Here is a 17025-nt window from a genome sequence, read left to right on the forward strand (position 1 = left end):
AATACACAGTATAAATACCAGTGGTTTATCATTAAACTTTTTCACCAAAATACAGAATTCTTTAGAGTCTTTTTTAAACACTTTTATATACAGATTCCATCAAAATTAACAAAGATTGGCATCCTAGTGTTTTGCATTGCAGTCGCCTCAGCTCCCTAACATGTCCTTTTGGCTCTCCATGTTATAATATTCTCTGTATGTCCCATGGCCCTTATGCTTCCTTCCTTCACAATACTTTAAATTCTCCCTCTCCTTTAGATTCCATCATAGCAATACTTCCAGCTCTTCCCACGTGCTCTGTTGATCTATTTTACCTCCTGCCAGGACAAGAGACAGTATGAGCTAGTCAGGAACTATATCACATTCCTACTGCTGTCTCTTCTGATCTTAGTAAATTTGTAAGTTGCTTCTTAGCAGCTACTGTCTCAACAAACAAATGGCTAGATGGTTGTAAATGCATGCAAGCTTACTGCAGGAGTATTCTAGAGATCCCTGGATCAAAGGAGGAGAAAGAGCAGACAAATAACTATTTGTCTTACTTTCTCAGGAAGGGAGACCAAAAAGGATTGCTATCACATTCTTGAAAAGCAAGTATTTATTAAAAAAGATGGGAAAATTTATGTATATGTGCCATTGTTACATGTGCAAAACCATGGATAAGTTTTATAGCTCCTAGTTGCCTATACCTTGTTTCAAACTTGGGTACTGCCTCTTTTGGCTCACCAAATATTACAGGACCTTAGCAGTGAATTGCAAGGAAGGCACACCACTATATTAAAACCAAAGATAGCCTGTCAAAGGAACTGGAAGTTTAAAAAGTCTGCTGCTTCTGTTTTCACAAACTTTTTACCATTATGTAGTGGCTTTTCTTCTACAAGTCAAGATTTTTCTCCAAAGGAGAGATTCTGTGGTGTTTCAACAAGTGGAAGTTACAAATAGGATCACAGGATAATTCAGGCTGGAACGGACCTCAGCAGGTCTCTGGTCTAAATTCCTGCTCACAGCAAGGTCAGCTCTGAGGTCAGAACAGGTTGATCCAGTCAGGGCTTGAAAACCTCCAAGGATGAAGACTGCACAACCTCTCAAGGCAGGGCAACTTGTGCCACTGCCTGACTGTCCTCACATAGATAAAACTCTCTGGGAACTTCTCTTGACTCTGCCTGCTGTCTCTCATCTTCCTGCAATACACCACTGTGAAGAGCCTGGCTCTTACAATCTTACAGGCACTGACAGGCTCCCCCAAAGCCTGTTAGGTCCCCCCAAAGCCATCTCTGCTCCAGGCTGAACAAGCTCAGTTTCCTCCATCTCTCCTCACAGGTCAAGTGCTGGAGCTCCCACCATCTCAGTGGCCTCCACTGAATGCACTAAATGTCTGTCCTGTACTGGGAGGCCCAAAGCTGGATGCAGTATTTCAGATGCCGTCTAAAGGCACTGAGTAGAGGGGTATAATCAGTTCCCTTGAGCACTGGCTGTGCTCTTGTTAACATAGCCCATATTTGCAGCTTTCTTTACAATTACTCCTTTACACAGCTGCCTCTTTTTACAAAACCTAACTATTTGAGACCTCTCTGCCTCAGGCTATCTTGGCTGAAAACTGGCAAGAGCTTAAAGTGTTACAGGGGCACAAAAGTTGAAACCAACATCACAAAAAGCAGGGTAACAGTGGTTTATGTGGCAACTTTGCACACACTTCCACTTCTATACAGCTTCTATGTATTCCCACATACTGATGAAAACTATGGATATTTTGCCAATGATGTAAAGAAATACAGACTTCTCTATTTTGTTTTATTGGATATAGGTTTTTAAATGCTTGCGGTTCATTTTTAGCAGCAAAAGGAATGAAAATCTATACACTTTGCCTTGAAAATATATTGTTTGGGAGCACAATTGTAAGGATGTAACAGTAATTTCTAACTTACCTTAGGAGCACAGCTGCTTAAAAGCTTTTCTGACATTGCTAAAAGACAGTACTCCAGTGTTTCCCTAAGATTTTGGTTGATGGCAAGTCTTGAACCAGTCACATTTTTATCTGCAACATTTACTGCAAAGTTAGTGAAAATATCCATTTCATCAAATGTTGTCTGCAGATACAGCTCTTCAACATCAGAAAAACTGTTTTCTTCTTTCCCTTGCAAGTGTTGCACACTTGAAGAAGAGACATCATTTTTACTTAGCAGCCAGTATATGACTTACAAGTCTTCAAAACTATTAGTTAGATGTAAGAAATAAACAAAAGCAAAATAAAATATTTTATCCTTTTGTGCTTCCAAACTCTGGTTGATCTTTTAATTTCTGAGGTGACTTTCACTGTGGAATGGATACTATCATTTTAGCTCTGACTGAAGAAACTGCAAGGACAAATGAAGCCTGCACACACATTGTATGTTCTACTGTAGTTCATATAGCAGCATCTGTTTTGTGTTAAGATGGCTGACCTGAACCTACTTTACACAACTGGAGCAGGAATTCACAAAACCCCTGAAACTAGCATTTCCTTAAGTAGGGAAGTCTTATCTTCCATCAGAACAGGTTATACATGTTTTAGTTTCATTAAGAGGAAACTGGATATAGTCCAAGAGCTTGAACATATGCATCAGTGAAAGATGCAATAGCATTCATAGAGTGACTCCGACAGACTCAAGTAACGTGTGGCTGAGGCCACAAATATAAGTGGAGTGGCATGAGGACATATGGCCAGTGAGCATCTAGCCAACTTTCTACTTAGCACCTATCTTCAAGAAAACTCTTAAGATATATGCTTCCTTTAGAATGGAAGGTAATGTTAAAAAGTATGACTACATATTTGTATAAAGTTACAAATTATTCAAAAAATATAATTGTAATGAGTTAAAAATACCTAATGTACTTATGGATAAAGAGCCAAATATTTAGCTGTATTGCTGAAGAGAGATGATACACATATTCCTTATAAAGTATTTTGTTCAGTACCTGAAGCTTTGACTCTGTCAGCAAGAGACTATTTTAACATCTGCTTAAAGCATCTTAACAAATTGCAAAAGCACTATTATTTTTATGGCGTCTGAAAGATGTTGTACAGAAAGATGTGAAAGAGCTTGAGGAATTATGCATTTCATTATCTCTGCTTGCTAAAATGACAAATATAAGAAGCTTAAGTATCTATAATGATTGATTTAAAAACATACCATTTAGCATCATTTTGGAAAAAAGTCATGGCAGCTCTACAGTTCTTCATTGTAAGGCTCACAAGAATTTTTTGTAATGTAAGATGAGGAAAATCACTGTAAAAAAAGAAAATTGTTTTGTATTTTCTTGCAATCAAACAAACTCTTGAGATTCCTGAAGCGCACCCAAACATTAACAGAGTAAGAGTGTATCTTCAAAGAAGCTTAAGTTTTCACTTAAGATTTCTAACACATAGTTCATGTATCTGCTATGGACAGATAACTAAATCATGTCCCCAGAATGACATTCTACAATAAGCTTAAAAGCCCTATAAACTCTACCAAAGCATTAACATAATACAATTCTGCAAATCCACTTTTCCCTGTGCAATTTTCTGTGTTATAGGGTGAGCTTACATATAAAATTATGCCACAAAGACTTTACCTGCAGAGCACAGCAGGCAACTCTGCACATTCTTCCATTTCTTCCTCCAAATAGCAGGACAGTATCCATTTCATTATTGCCCCCTTTAACACAGAATCCAGATTTCTTTCACAATTACTCTGTTCCATTCCTACGCCCAAATTTTCTGGCACTGAATAGGCAGACATCACTAATGATAAACAACACACAGCAGAACTGTAACAAAAATGGAACACAGGGCATTTGTGAGAAACAACATGGTATTTGTTGATCAGCCCTCTAAAGCAAAGTAAGTATTTCTGCATGCTGAGGGAGCATCAAGTACATAAGCAAGTTAATAAGCACGTATATTGGAAAACTTTATTAGAATCTTTGCATTTTCAAAAGCCACATTTTGGCTATTACAGACATTTCCTGACTATTTTAAAGACTGTTTCAGAATACTCATTTCAGAATCAAAATATATTTAGAAGAAAACATACTTTTTAACTTCAAAAAATCAACATCTCTTTTAGTCAGATTTTAAATTTCGAGTCCATTTTACGTTTTTAGTCCATTTTAAATTTGAAGATGCTTGCTGCTCCTCTTCTGCCTCTGCTTTCAGACTTATGTATTTATGCCTGTTTCAAATGCTTAAAACACAAACGTGGGCAGTTCTTAACTAGAAATACAGCCACAACAACAATAATATTATTTTGAATAATACAGTGGTTTTGGTTGCACAGTAAAGAGCAATGTGAATCAAACACAAAATATTCCCATTCTACCTTGAAGGCTTGCATGCAGGTCCTGAAAATATCTTCCAGAGTTCTTTATCTGTTACAACAAGGTTTCCTTGAATCATAGCTCCAAGTAGCCCAAAGCTCTCCACTTCAATTTGCTGGAAACTTATGCTACGAATGGTAAGAGACCAAATCTTTGCCCAGGTTCTCTGGAGCTCCAACTTGTGGGTGCTTTTCAAATCAGTTTTCTGGTTTTGACACAAAGCTACCTCTGTAAGACACTTCAGCACGTATGGGGTCCTTTCTCCTCGGCGCTGCTGAGGCAGTAACTGGTGAAGTACATTGAGTAAGGGAGGTAGCTCACTGTTAGGAAGACTCATGGGATACTTTGATATTAATTGAGCTGTAATCTGTAACCTTGAAAACACAAATTGAAGCAATTAATATCAAACATACATAAATTTGTGTCTTCAAAAGTAACTGAACAAAGTGTTCTCCGATTGTCATTTCACATTTATGCTTTCCAGCACTGAGCTGATTTGTTTACTATCAAAGGTTAAAGATTCAGTATTTCTACCGGTTTTACTTGTAAAGTCTGCTCATCTAGCCACACTATCACTAATAATTCCTTACAAGCTGACTTCATTGATTTCTAATTCCTTACAAGCTGAGTTCACTGATTTCTGACCAGAAGGGAAGAAAGTTTCAGGCAAAAAAAATATTTTTCTCCTTCTTCTGGACTAGCCTGTTATACACTCTAACTTAGGGAGTTACCTCAAGGGTGAAATTACATAAACAGGAAACACTACAACAACATCTCTGCAGATAAGAAAAATAAAATTTATCAAATGAACAAAATGTTAAGCTGGGGATGGTAAGTTGGAAGGGTTTTGCTCATAGCAATGGTTGCAACCCTACTCAAATTAGTAAATTACAGTACTCACAGTATTTCTTGGAGATTGCCACCTCCATACAGAATGGCATGTTAACTTCTCAACTGGATCCTAAATAGCCACTTTGCCTCAATACTGCGAGCAATAAACACACACACATACACACACCCAAACCTGCCTCCCCAGCTCAGGACCCAATTCACAAGCAGCTACACTATTCTGGTATCTTGCACAGCAGTTTCCAAGAAAAGACAGAAAGACTAACAGCAAAAACCATCCAGTGTAATCTATTTTAGCTAAAAAGTAAACATTCTTGGGCTTAGGACTACAACTGGTAAGTTCTGGAAAAGTCTATCTGTGGTCTTTTAACAGCGATTTGACTCCCTGCTACGCGTTCTGCTACAGAGTCCTGCTGCGGCAGTCAGTGGAAGAAGATGTGTAGCTATACCTCCAGTTCAGAAGTGCCTCATGTCAAACAAAATACACCTCAATCAAGGTCCAAGCTAAGACAGCAGGCCCTGCACTTCAACAGTTTTCAGGACAGGTATTATGGCAAACTGTGTGAACTAGTCCAAAATAGCCAAACTGTTAATGGTTGCTGACCTATGATACAGCCAGCTTAAGACAGCAGTAAATCTCACGTTAATTTCCTAATACCCGTAAACTGGATCACACACACAACACTTACATAAAGACTGGTAATATCTAGCACAAAAGACGGGTGAAAAAAAAAACAGAGGCAGTAATACCTTATACACTACCACACAGTTTACCAGACCTCATTTGTTATTTCTTAGGAAACCAAAGATACAAAGTTTTTAAAGCAAGAGTGCCAAGAACACTACTCACTACTTTCCAAACGCTGTGAGAATTTAAGCTTAGTGCTGAGATCTATAATTACAGCATGTGCAGACACCTAATTTGAAAGCACAACATATTCAGGAGAACACTTAAATGTAGAAAGATGTCTGTATTGATATTTGTTTCATGTAAAGATGTTATTACCAAGGTATGACATCAAAATCCTTCTGGGATCTTTGCAGGTTGTCTCGAATTACCTCCCAGCCTAGTTCAATCCTCCTGCACTTGTTTGGTACTGCTTCATCACTGGACTCTCTTTGGGAAATGGCATACGACTGGGTGATTTCCAGAACTTTGGTATCCTCTGTAAAAACCTTTTATAAAGAGAAATTAAAAAGTATGCAAATAAAAAAAGTAGTATTTACAGGAAAACTGAAATGCCAGATTAAACTGGTCCGTTTTTTACTGTATATAAAGCCTCTTAAGAGGCAACCAGAATTATTATTTATTATTCTTTACTATAACAGAACCTCTGCTTATAGTCTAATAAGCAACACTAGTGAAACCTAGTATAATTTAGGAGTCCACATACTTCTAAACTGCACAAAAATTAACAACTAAACACAACAGAACACAGACAAAAAGTACTAATACTTCAGTAAACGATTTTGAGGAAATGCTAAAGCCATATTACTTTAAAAAGCAAAACATACAGCACAGTAAATACATAGTCAACTTTATATTCAAATAAAAATGTTACCTGATGACAAATATCAGCCATTAACTCAATCAGATTTTCCTTTACAGCAATATTACGTGAGGCTGAGGAATACTTTCCTCTACTACCGATGAGATTTATTTCATTCACCAGCAGATCATACAGGTTATGTAAGATACTTTGCCATTTTGTTGAGTCATATGCACCTGGACGTGCAAAAACAATTAAAAGATAACATGTACCACTGACTTGATACAGCATGTAAACCTACCTAAACAACACAAAATACAGCCAAAATCAGAATAAAGCATACAAAGCTTAACAAATGCAGGCCTGCAAAACAAGTCTTATAATGGAGAATGAATAAAGTAAAAAAAGAGAAAAAAGTTAAGAGGGAATTTAATCAGTGTATACAAGTAATTAGGGTAGGAACGAAGTTTCTAATAAACAATTCTTTATCTAACTGGAAAGACTACAATGAAATACAATGGATAAATTTGGACTAATTATAAACTGTTTGCCATTTGTAGACAAAGTAAAAAAAAAAACTGTTTAAAAAAGTGACGCTATAACTGAAATAGGGCATGACAGACAAACACAATTACTGAATGATGTTCTCTGACCAGTTTTATACATTAAGTCAGACTTAGACCATAGTAGTACTTTCTGGGCTTAAATAAACCTGGTAAGATATGAATACATGTCACAATCTAAACTCAGTCTAAACTATTATTTCCCTTCCCCAAAGACTTTGTGTTTTGATTTAGTAATTAAAATCACCTTTTTATAAAAATAAATCAATCAGCCTTTACAGGACTTAATACAATTAATATTCTCTTAGTGCATACAATTTGGAAATGTATTTTCACTTTCACTCAATATTAACCTATAGCATAAAACTACTGACAAGTAATCATCGCTCCCATTAATGTTTCCGAGACTCAGTATCAAAATTCAGAAAGTTGGCACAATAATTCGACCAATCACATACAGTGATAGGAAAAAAACAGGGAGCTTTTTATTGTACCTTTCCCCTGAGTTTTTGCACCCTTTGGATGATGAATATGAACTTGGAGACGAAATAACTCAATTATTGATTCCTTCAGAGAATCCTTTGGTCTATACTGAGTCCATATATAAAGCACAGTAGGCAAAATTTCTTCCCCTACTTTACAAATCCGTATGCGACAGTTGACAGCAAACTTAGTGCAGAAGATATTAATTGCTCCAACAATATGATCCAGGCCTGCAGTATTCTTCTCCTGCCTGCAACATAAACCAAACACTGAAACTTCCGGAAGAAATAATCTTATTTCTTTTTACAGGAATTGTTTAAATGTAAATACTAGGAAGTAACTATATTCATAATATTATTTGCCTAACAAATGCAGAAGTTATTCATATTTTAAAGAATTTATTAAATTGGTGTTCAAAGACAGAACAAAGTATGTCTAAAGAAGTATTACCTGCGACTACTCAGGTCTAATACCAAATACTTAAAATGAGTTATTCTCTAAAAGTAGGTATTGGCATACAAAAGGAGCACTTGCCACATACCTCGCACACTGCATTGCTTTCGAAAAGAAGATAAACATATCAGAACTCAACCCATCAGTTTGGAAGCAGTACCCCCTCGTAAGTGTGTGAATTATCCTAGCCACCAAGACTCTATTAATCTTCCCAGAAGGTTTGAGGTATAATTGGCCATACAGGATCAGCAACTCTGCAAATGTATTAAAAAGAAGTATACATTATATAATGTGTATATATGTTGTAAATATACAAATATATATATAAAAACATATATATTACAGAGGATTACATAAAAAATGCTTGAAGCAAAATATTGCATTAAATATACAGAAACCACCATTCTGAATTCAGCTGCATGTCATTAGTCACAAAAGTTAACTGGGGAAAAAAAATAAAACGTGGTCTTGTCTACACTGGAAGTAAAGTTATATTCATTCTGAGCTGGAATACAATCTGCTTTGTGTTACACTGAGCGAAGTAGCTTTAGCCACACAATCAACTTTCACAACTGCTTCCACACTCAACTTCTACTCTGCATTGATTGCTCAGCACAGTGCGCTCCACTTGTTGCAGAATACACAATAAAAGTACTCAGAAAAAATTTACAGCCACACATACATTAACAAAGAATTTGGTGCAGCAGGAACAGGTAAACAGATCAGAACAGTTGGTACTGAGGCTGCCCGTATTTCTATTACATGCAGTTCAGTTAGTTCACTCCAGCCCGCAAACCAACACATCCATGCTTTGCACTCATTTACAAGTTTTCTGAAGGAAAGGCCTCTTCCTCAGATTTTTGCTTTCTTATCTCAAGGCCCATTTAGGAATCATCACACTGTCCTTTCATCAGCCTCATAGAAATCACAGTAGCACATTACTGATCCAACCATCACCATCAGTTTAACATGACACATACAAAAGCCTTGCTGCTATTTCAGTTATGGCACCTACAAGTGACATGATACTGTCCTGCAGTCCACCAATGGACAATATCCACTGCAAAGAACCACAGCGGGAAGAAATTCTGATTCAGTCCTATGACCTCGGCAGCTATTCCGGGACAACATTTTGAATGAATGGACATCCACCACTCAGGCCTCCTTTTCTCTAAGGAAAAATATAGATAGAATGATCTTTTGCAAATCCCAGACACTATGACTACTTTGTTCACAGTCAACCAGACATGAGCTCAGAACAGCTGTATCATATAGTCCTTGGGATGCAGAATAACCAGTTACTGTACTTTCGCTCTGTAGAGTGACTATGTCCTAGAAAAGCCTGACAACCCTCAACTCTACTAGTCAGTAGCTCATCAGTTTGGGGTGGGTAAGCTATCCACAGTCAGGATCAAGGCCTCTGAGGCACCCTCTCAGAATCTCTTCTTTTGAATACTCTGCATGGGTGACATTGATGGCATCACCCAGGGCTTTGAGCTCTGGATTCCTGTATTGTGGAAAAGCCAGCTTGGGACAACTGTAAATAAATAAATTGCAATGCTACTGCTTCACTGTTGTGCAGGCTTTGGTAGATTTATGGACATCTTGGACTCCAGCAGGACTCATAATGCCACCTTCACCAAGTCTTTCATAACTCTGGCCTCAGATTCAATAGATACCACACCTTCTTTCCAAGCAGGCATAGGGTCATTTGCAGAACTCAGGCGACTCTCTGAATCATGGGAATCAGAAACAGTTCATACCCCTGTATTACTGGGTCACAAAGCTTTAACCTGGTGACAACAGTGCCCAAGCCTGGTTTAACTGTGTCCCTTCTGCATAAAGGGTGGAAGTGGAATGTGCATCAGTGACCTTCCAACACCCTCAGAACAGTGGGCCCTACAAAACTGCAAGTGCACTGCAGCCCAGGGTCACAACAGCCCACAACCAATGCTCCCTGTCCCTACAGGGGATTCTTATACTGGGACCTCCTCAGGTTGGGAAACCACTCCTGCTCACAACTGCAGAGCGCTTACTGGCTGAACTCTTTTCACATCTACTCCCCATGCTCTCTGCTGACCTCCCCTCAAAGAACACACGTGCAAGGAAAGCACACAGCTTTACACAAAGCCTAGAATCTGAATGGGAGCAAAACCTGCAGCAGAACAAGCATGTGAACAAAAAGCATTCAAAAAATAACTTGATTCCACAACACCAGTTGATCCCTTCTCATAGCTGAGCCTGCTTCAAGCAGGGGATTGGACTAGAAATCTCCTGAGATTCCTTCCAATGTGAATTATTCTCTAATTCCCTGAGAGAGCCAATACAGCTATAATATATACAGAGATGAACAGGAAAGAAGGGAAATATTGCATATGATTTTTTAAAACCAGGGTCTGAACATAGGAAAAGTATAACATCCAGCAATATGATACTTCTCCTGAAGGCCAACAGGGTCTACTGGAAACTAACGAAGTCTAGTTGACCTGGCTGAACTAAAAGAGCAGGCACAACACTTATTTTCTCCATGGAGAAAAAAAGGCCCAAAGAGTCATAATGGTCTCTAAACCCTGCTGTCATGCCTTACCCTCCATGCTCCATTTAGACACCTGAATAGAGACTTTGTAGACCAGGCCCCCACACAAGTTGTTGGAAGAGTTGAAAACCCCTTCCCTGCTTGACTGAGCTTCCTCTTTTTTCTCCAAGTCCAACTGCCTGCACACTAGTCACTACTTAAGAGCATGGTCTAGTGTATTATCACGCTGGAACTGCTACTACTGCCACCCCCCCAGCACTTCATGTTCCCAAGCCTCTGTGAAGCCTCATCTAAGAGAGCCAAGACCTGCTATAAGTCCTGCTTATAAAACCTCATGATCGTCTCAAACACAGCTTTCACGCTGTCCTCCATCTCCTCCCTCCTTCAGCCCTGCGGTGTTGCAGCATCCTCTCTGGGATGTCTGCAACAACATGGGGACGAGATCGGGGGTGAAGAGGTAGGGGAAAGAAGCTGATGTGGCATCCTCCTCTTCAGAAGAATATGCAGAAGAAAGAAAAGCAAGTCCGTTGGTCCTTAAATATATGCAACAATGCATGGTTCTGTTGTTTATTGCCATCCTTCCCACAGTTCTCAGAGTATCAAGAACACAGTTTTCTGTAGGTGGCCGTAATACTGGGATAGATCCAGTTCTGCCTTAATTCCTACAGCAGACAGGTGAAATCAAGCTCTGAAAACCCTAAGAGACATGCTAACTTCAGTACCAGGGGGTGACACAGCAAATAGAGCATCTGGACACTTAGATTAAGGAAGACGCAGTGTAATTTGTTAAGTAGCAAGAGTGGAAAGAGGCCTCCTTAGCAGTACCAATTCCTCTTGTTTTGGTGGCTGGTGTTTACTGGAAGATGGATCGAGAATCTTCTGCTGCTTTGAGTGCCTGAGGGGGTACCAGATGAGGTCTTGAGCACTAATGGACTATCTCATCCATTTTTGCTGTGAATGTGCTCTGAACAAAGGAACTACCTTCCTAGATTAAGGAACAGGTTAGGCTTGCATCCTGTGGAGATCACACAAACCGCCCACATCAGTAATCAGCTACCTGGAATTTCTGCTGATGCAAAAGTTTACTCATGTGTCTATCTCATCCTGGATGATGACTTGGCATGCCACGATCTTAGTGTACCCTTAGAAACAACAGCATATCAGCAAGTGGAACGGAACATCCTCTTCCTCCTCTCCCGCTACTGGTGACCGCCTAGGTACAGACTACCTGATGAAGAGTGCTTCTCAACTCTACGTATTATATTCTTATGAACTGCCAGTGCTGTGAAATAAAAGTCACTGTTGACCACCACATAGAGTCTCTGCATTGGAACATTCACAACTGGCAGAGGTTTAAGGAGCAAGGCTGCTCTCCCATAGCTGACACAGGACAGCTGAACATGCAACCTTGTCAGTATGTGTGGCGAAGGGGGTGTCACCACAACTGTCTGCTACCTCACTCGATAACAGACATGCTGAATAAATGGAAAACTTTCAACCTACTGTCATGGTTTAGGTCAGGACAGACTAAATGCACACATTAATTACTGCACAGTAATTTGCATATTTATTGCCTCTGAGAAACTACAAACAGAACACTACAAAATTGCAGAAAAATGGTTCTCTCTCCTTCCCCTCTCCTTGCTGACAAGAGCAGCGGTTGTCAGTGGTCAGGAGCAGTGTGTTAAGCGTGTTGATTCTGGCTATGCGAGCTTGGTCCCAGGCATCCCTAGAGGTCCTCCACAGTCTAAAGGTAGAACTGTGCTGACACACCACCACCCCTTTGCCCCTTCAAGCTGAGGTAGATGAGTTTTATGAGGTAGAGAGCATCTTCCAAATTGTTCTGTGTTTACCAGTCAGCAGATTTCTCTGAGCGGTTGTTCATTGACTGGTGTAGCAAGTCACTGCATCATTTAAGCAGGCTCAGCTATGAGATCAGACCAGCCGGTGTTGTCGGATCACTCATTCCTGTATAAGTTTGGTTCTGCTATTTCTGCCAGTTACATTGTTTTTTCCCCACAACACCTGCCTAACTGTGCTTTATCTGACAAAAAGTTACACCCCTAACACCTGCACAGCAGCGTACCAAAGGTCAAACTGGGGGCTCTCTGACATTTGCCTCATTACTCAAGTTATACCAGCTCAGTAGACCATAACACATTCCACCCCTTGCTCTACACCTCCCTAACACTCACTCGTTTAATGGTACACAGTGAGAGGTTACTTGCATCATAAATTACATCCTTTGCGACAGTCTCCAGACTCAAGGCTTGGAGATAATAAAAGACATGGTATATCTAGCCAATCTCATGTTCATCTGTCCATAATTTCATCATTTTGTTTTTGAAGTGAGATCCATTACCAGACTCAAGTATTTCTGGTGTACCATATCTCCACAAAATTTCTTTTTCAAGACCTACTACAGTGCTTTTAGCAGTGGCATAAGCTACTGGGCAAGCCTCCAGCTAGCTCACAGTCATTTCTTTAAAATAGCTAGGACATACTGATTCCCCCTACTAGGCCTGTACAAAGGTCCAATGTAGTTCTACTTACCACATATCTCCAATCTGGCAGTTTAAATGACAGCTTTCACACTTCAATACCTTTTGTGGTTTAGCTTTTTTCACTAATGAACAAATTTCAAATACTTTTATTACTTGTAGAATGGCATCTTTAGACAAATCACTCCTCAGTCTCTTGCCCAGAGACAGGTGGAATCATCTAGATGTTTCATGAGTCCATCAAGTTACAAATAGGTCCACTCTACATTCCCAGTCCAGGACTTTGTTGATTGCAGCAACTTGAGTAGTTTGGTCTGATTGATAGTTGTTGATTTGTTCTTTGGTGGCTCTTCCTTTTGGGACGTAGCGAATGACGTGTCATACCCATACATTGAGGGTTTTTTTTCAAGTCCCACTGATGTTTTTCCACAAGGCAGCTATCCAAATAGGCCTCCCTCATCTCTGCCAATTCCTGTTTCCACTGTGTAAGCCAGTCCCAGAGGGCTCTAGCCACTATTCAAGAGTCAGAGAAAATCTGCGCTGTTTCCTCTGTAATGTTGCATCAATGGCCAGTCTTATGGCTTGGACTTCTGCATATTGACTTGGCTGTCCTTCACTTTCACCAAGTTCTATCACCTGTTGGTCAGGATTCCAAATGACGGCTTTCCATCTTTGCCAATGGCCAACAACTAGGCAAGAATCGTTAGCAAATGGGGCATATTACTAATTTTTTGAAAGCCTGTCATATTCCAGGGCTTCCTGAGCATGTGGTAATACCTTGGGTGACACCGCAAAAGTCACGATGTTTGGACCAATCCATCAACTCATCCAGTAGGCCGAAGTATCCCTGTTTCCCCTTACGAGTCCATTTATTCCAGGTCACACTTGTTATATGAAAAGACAAAGCCATTTCTCCTTTCAGCAAACAGCAAAGCACCAGCAAGCGAGGAGCGAGCAGCATTTCTGATTCCATTGCCGCTACTTCAAATGCTGCCCAGATTCCTTCATAGATGGCCAATATTTCTTCCTCTGACAGGACATAATTAGTAGCCTACAGTCAGATCTTATTGCTGCTCAGGTTGTCACTCAAATGAGCCCATTTTCCTGGTGACTTGGTACAGTGGATTCATGAGCGGACTGTATCCAGGGATGTGCCTTTGCCAAAATCTCACCATTCCAAGAAAAACTTGTGCTTCCTTTTTATTGATCAGTGGTGCCATTGCTGCAATGCTGTAAATCACGTCAGTAGGAATGCAACAGCAGCCATCCTGCTATTTGACACCGAGAAACTATTTCTTGCACAGGTCTTTTCACCTTATCTCTTTTGAGTGCAAATCTTTGCATTTAGTAAAATTCTAATTATCTCTTTGCTTTTGTTATACAACTCATGGGTAGTGTTTCCGCATACTACAATGTCATCAAAGTGTTCCAGGGCACTGTCCTCTTCCAAAACCTTTTGTACAAGTCCATGACAGACGGACTATGCTTCTATCCTTGTGACAGAAGGTTCCAGGCATATTGTACTCCTCTCCAGGTAAAGACAAACTGTGGTTTACACTCAGGGGCCAGGGAAATGGAAAAAAATGCATCAGCTGTGTCAATGGTCATATAATGGGTAGCACTCTTTGCTTTGAGTTCCTACTATAGTTCTAGTATACCTGGTACTGCAGTGTTCAAGGGTGATAAGGGTGATGTTACCTCATTCAAATATCAATTACCTCTGATTAATCTCCAATCCCCGTTGGATTTTCACACAAGCCTGATAGGATTGTCAAATAGTGAATGGGTTTGAGCAACTACTCCTCAACTTTCCAGTCCTTTGATAAGACCAAGGACTGAGAAAATCTCTGTTGGTCCAACACCGTCACCAGTGCACTGAGTTGCAACCAGCACCAACTGAGGTGATGTCTGTTGCAGCCCTGACCCCCTCCTCCTTTTGAGAGAGTCAGGCAGTTGAGCAAAGAGGTGTCCTCATTCATGTGGCAATACCAAATGCCCACTGACATCCTCACGGGTCCCTAAAATATCTATTCATTAAAAAGTCAATGCCCAAGATGCAAGAGGCACATGGTCCCAATACCAATTCACAGGGCTTCCAGTTTCCTTTAGTAAGACTGAGTTCAGCTTCTACCACATACAGCTTCCACTGACTGCGTCTGATGCCTTTGATGATGCAGCCAGTATATACCAATATGACAGCTCCTCATCATTTTTAAGAGTATGACTATCAACTCTCAGAAGCTCAGAACTTCCAGCAGATAAGAGCACCTCATGAAGGCAGTATTTGCTTACCAAATCTAACTGCTTTGGGGCAACAGCTGGAATCCATGTTCCTACTTCCAACTCCTGCACCAGATCACTGATTTTATAAATAGAAAACAGACTTCTCCATCGTACTCCAAGAATTATAAACAAGCATTAAGGTGGAATCGCTAAAAAAGGTTATGATAACCTTTACAAAGCTCATATATCCCTCCTTTAATAAAAGCACCTTGTTTCATTTAATGGATTTAAGTCTGACTTCCTCTAGATTTATGGTCTTCAGTCCTGCCTCACTTCAGGAATTAAATTCCACTGTGCCCCTTATGATATAACATCACAATTTCTTCTGTCACACTTCCAGCTTCAGTCCATACACAAAGAGACTCAGCTCACTTCATGTTCCTAAACTACCTAACCACCACACAACTCCCATAGGCTCTTTATGTAACCTGTATGTACCCTTCCGGTGACAGTCTCAGTTTTCCTTCTCTGCCCTCTTCAGTATCTCTTTTCAACATCCCTGGCTTCTTGTCCCATTCCCCACCTGCCTACCCTCAGTTCTACCCAAGTACCTGGTTCTTCTTCAGATGCCTTTCCTGATTATTGCTCTGAACTCCAGCTTCCAGCCTCCTTATCTGATCAGTCCCTGCCTTCACATTCTGCTCCAACCTGCAGGCTGGCAGCCCTTTGTGTTCTCCCCTGCTTACTGGCTCCTAGTCTCAGGTGGCTTCCCCATACACTTCCAGCTTCCCTTCAATCTTCAACCTCCAGTGCTATCTCCATGGCCATATGGTACCAACTTCTTTAACTCCTGAGATCTCACCCTCAGGCTCTCCAATCACATCTCCCATCCTGAACTGTTAAGTTCAGTCACTTTGCTTTGCCAGTCTTCTGCAGGTTTTTTTTGCCTCCCCTTTCACTCCCAGGATCACCAGACCCCTCTTCTGAGTTCTTTGCAGGTTTATTTCCATTCTGTAGTCAAGCAACTCTCTTCAGGCTACAGAGCAGAGTATTTTCTCATAAAATGTTTTTCATAAATCCAAACTTAGACTTCCAAGCACCATACTACACAAATAAAGATAGCATTTCTATGCTTTCTCCAAAATTGCACATGCAACATTCAACAAACTAGACTGTAAAACTTCTAATACCTTTTTTTTTCCCAAATTATGGTGCTATTACATCAACAAATGAAAACAGATGGGTTGAGAGCTTACTTCATGTCAGTTAGATGATTCAAAATACATAAACATTCTTCTCCCTGCTAAATAAGTTAACTGTCTTGGAGTCAAATCCAATTCTCTGAAAAGTGAAAAATTATGCTTGCATTTCCATTCAGTTCAGGTTGCATGCTATACCATTGCCCAACTTTTTAATCTGTTTTTGTCTATTTAAATCTTAAGCTTTCTATTTTTTCTTTATATGCAGTATATGCATATAACACCAATGAATCAATGCTGTTTTAGGACCTTTATGAGCCAACAAAACTCAGATAATAAAATTTAATATTAATACATTAACTATATCAAAACTATACCAGCCAATACCTAATA

The 17025-nt window shown here is 39.9% G+C and overlaps 1 protein-coding gene across 3 annotated transcripts in view; it reads right to left on the bottom strand.

The window, feature by feature from the left end:
• The window catches only part of ATM (ATM serine/threonine kinase), an 81890-nt gene that overhangs the window by 60318 nt on the left and 4547 nt on the right, over window positions 1–17025 (bottom strand). For all 3 annotated transcript variants that reach the window (XM_076328178.1, XM_076328177.1, XM_076328176.1), the window contains exons 6-13: window positions 8262–8427; window positions 7732–7970; window positions 6747–6910; window positions 6191–6360; window positions 4338–4709; window positions 3592–3786; window positions 3168–3263; window positions 1923–2148 (exon numbers count right to left, since the gene is read on the bottom strand). In XM_076328178.1, the coding sequence (XP_076184293.1) occupies window positions 1923–2148; window positions 3168–3263; window positions 3592–3786; window positions 4338–4709; window positions 6191–6360; window positions 6747–6910; window positions 7732–7970; window positions 8262–8427 (1628 nt within the window). The remainder of the gene's footprint in view (window positions 1–1922; window positions 2149–3167; window positions 3264–3591; window positions 3787–4337; window positions 4710–6190; window positions 6361–6746; window positions 6911–7731; window positions 7971–8261; window positions 8428–17025) is intronic.

This window comes from Aptenodytes patagonicus, chromosome 1 (genome assembly GCF_965638725.1).
Source record: "Aptenodytes patagonicus chromosome 1, bAptPat1.pri.cur, whole genome shotgun sequence".
In the NCBI taxonomy this organism is placed as follows: domain Eukaryota; kingdom Metazoa; phylum Chordata; class Aves; order Sphenisciformes; family Spheniscidae; genus Aptenodytes; species Aptenodytes patagonicus.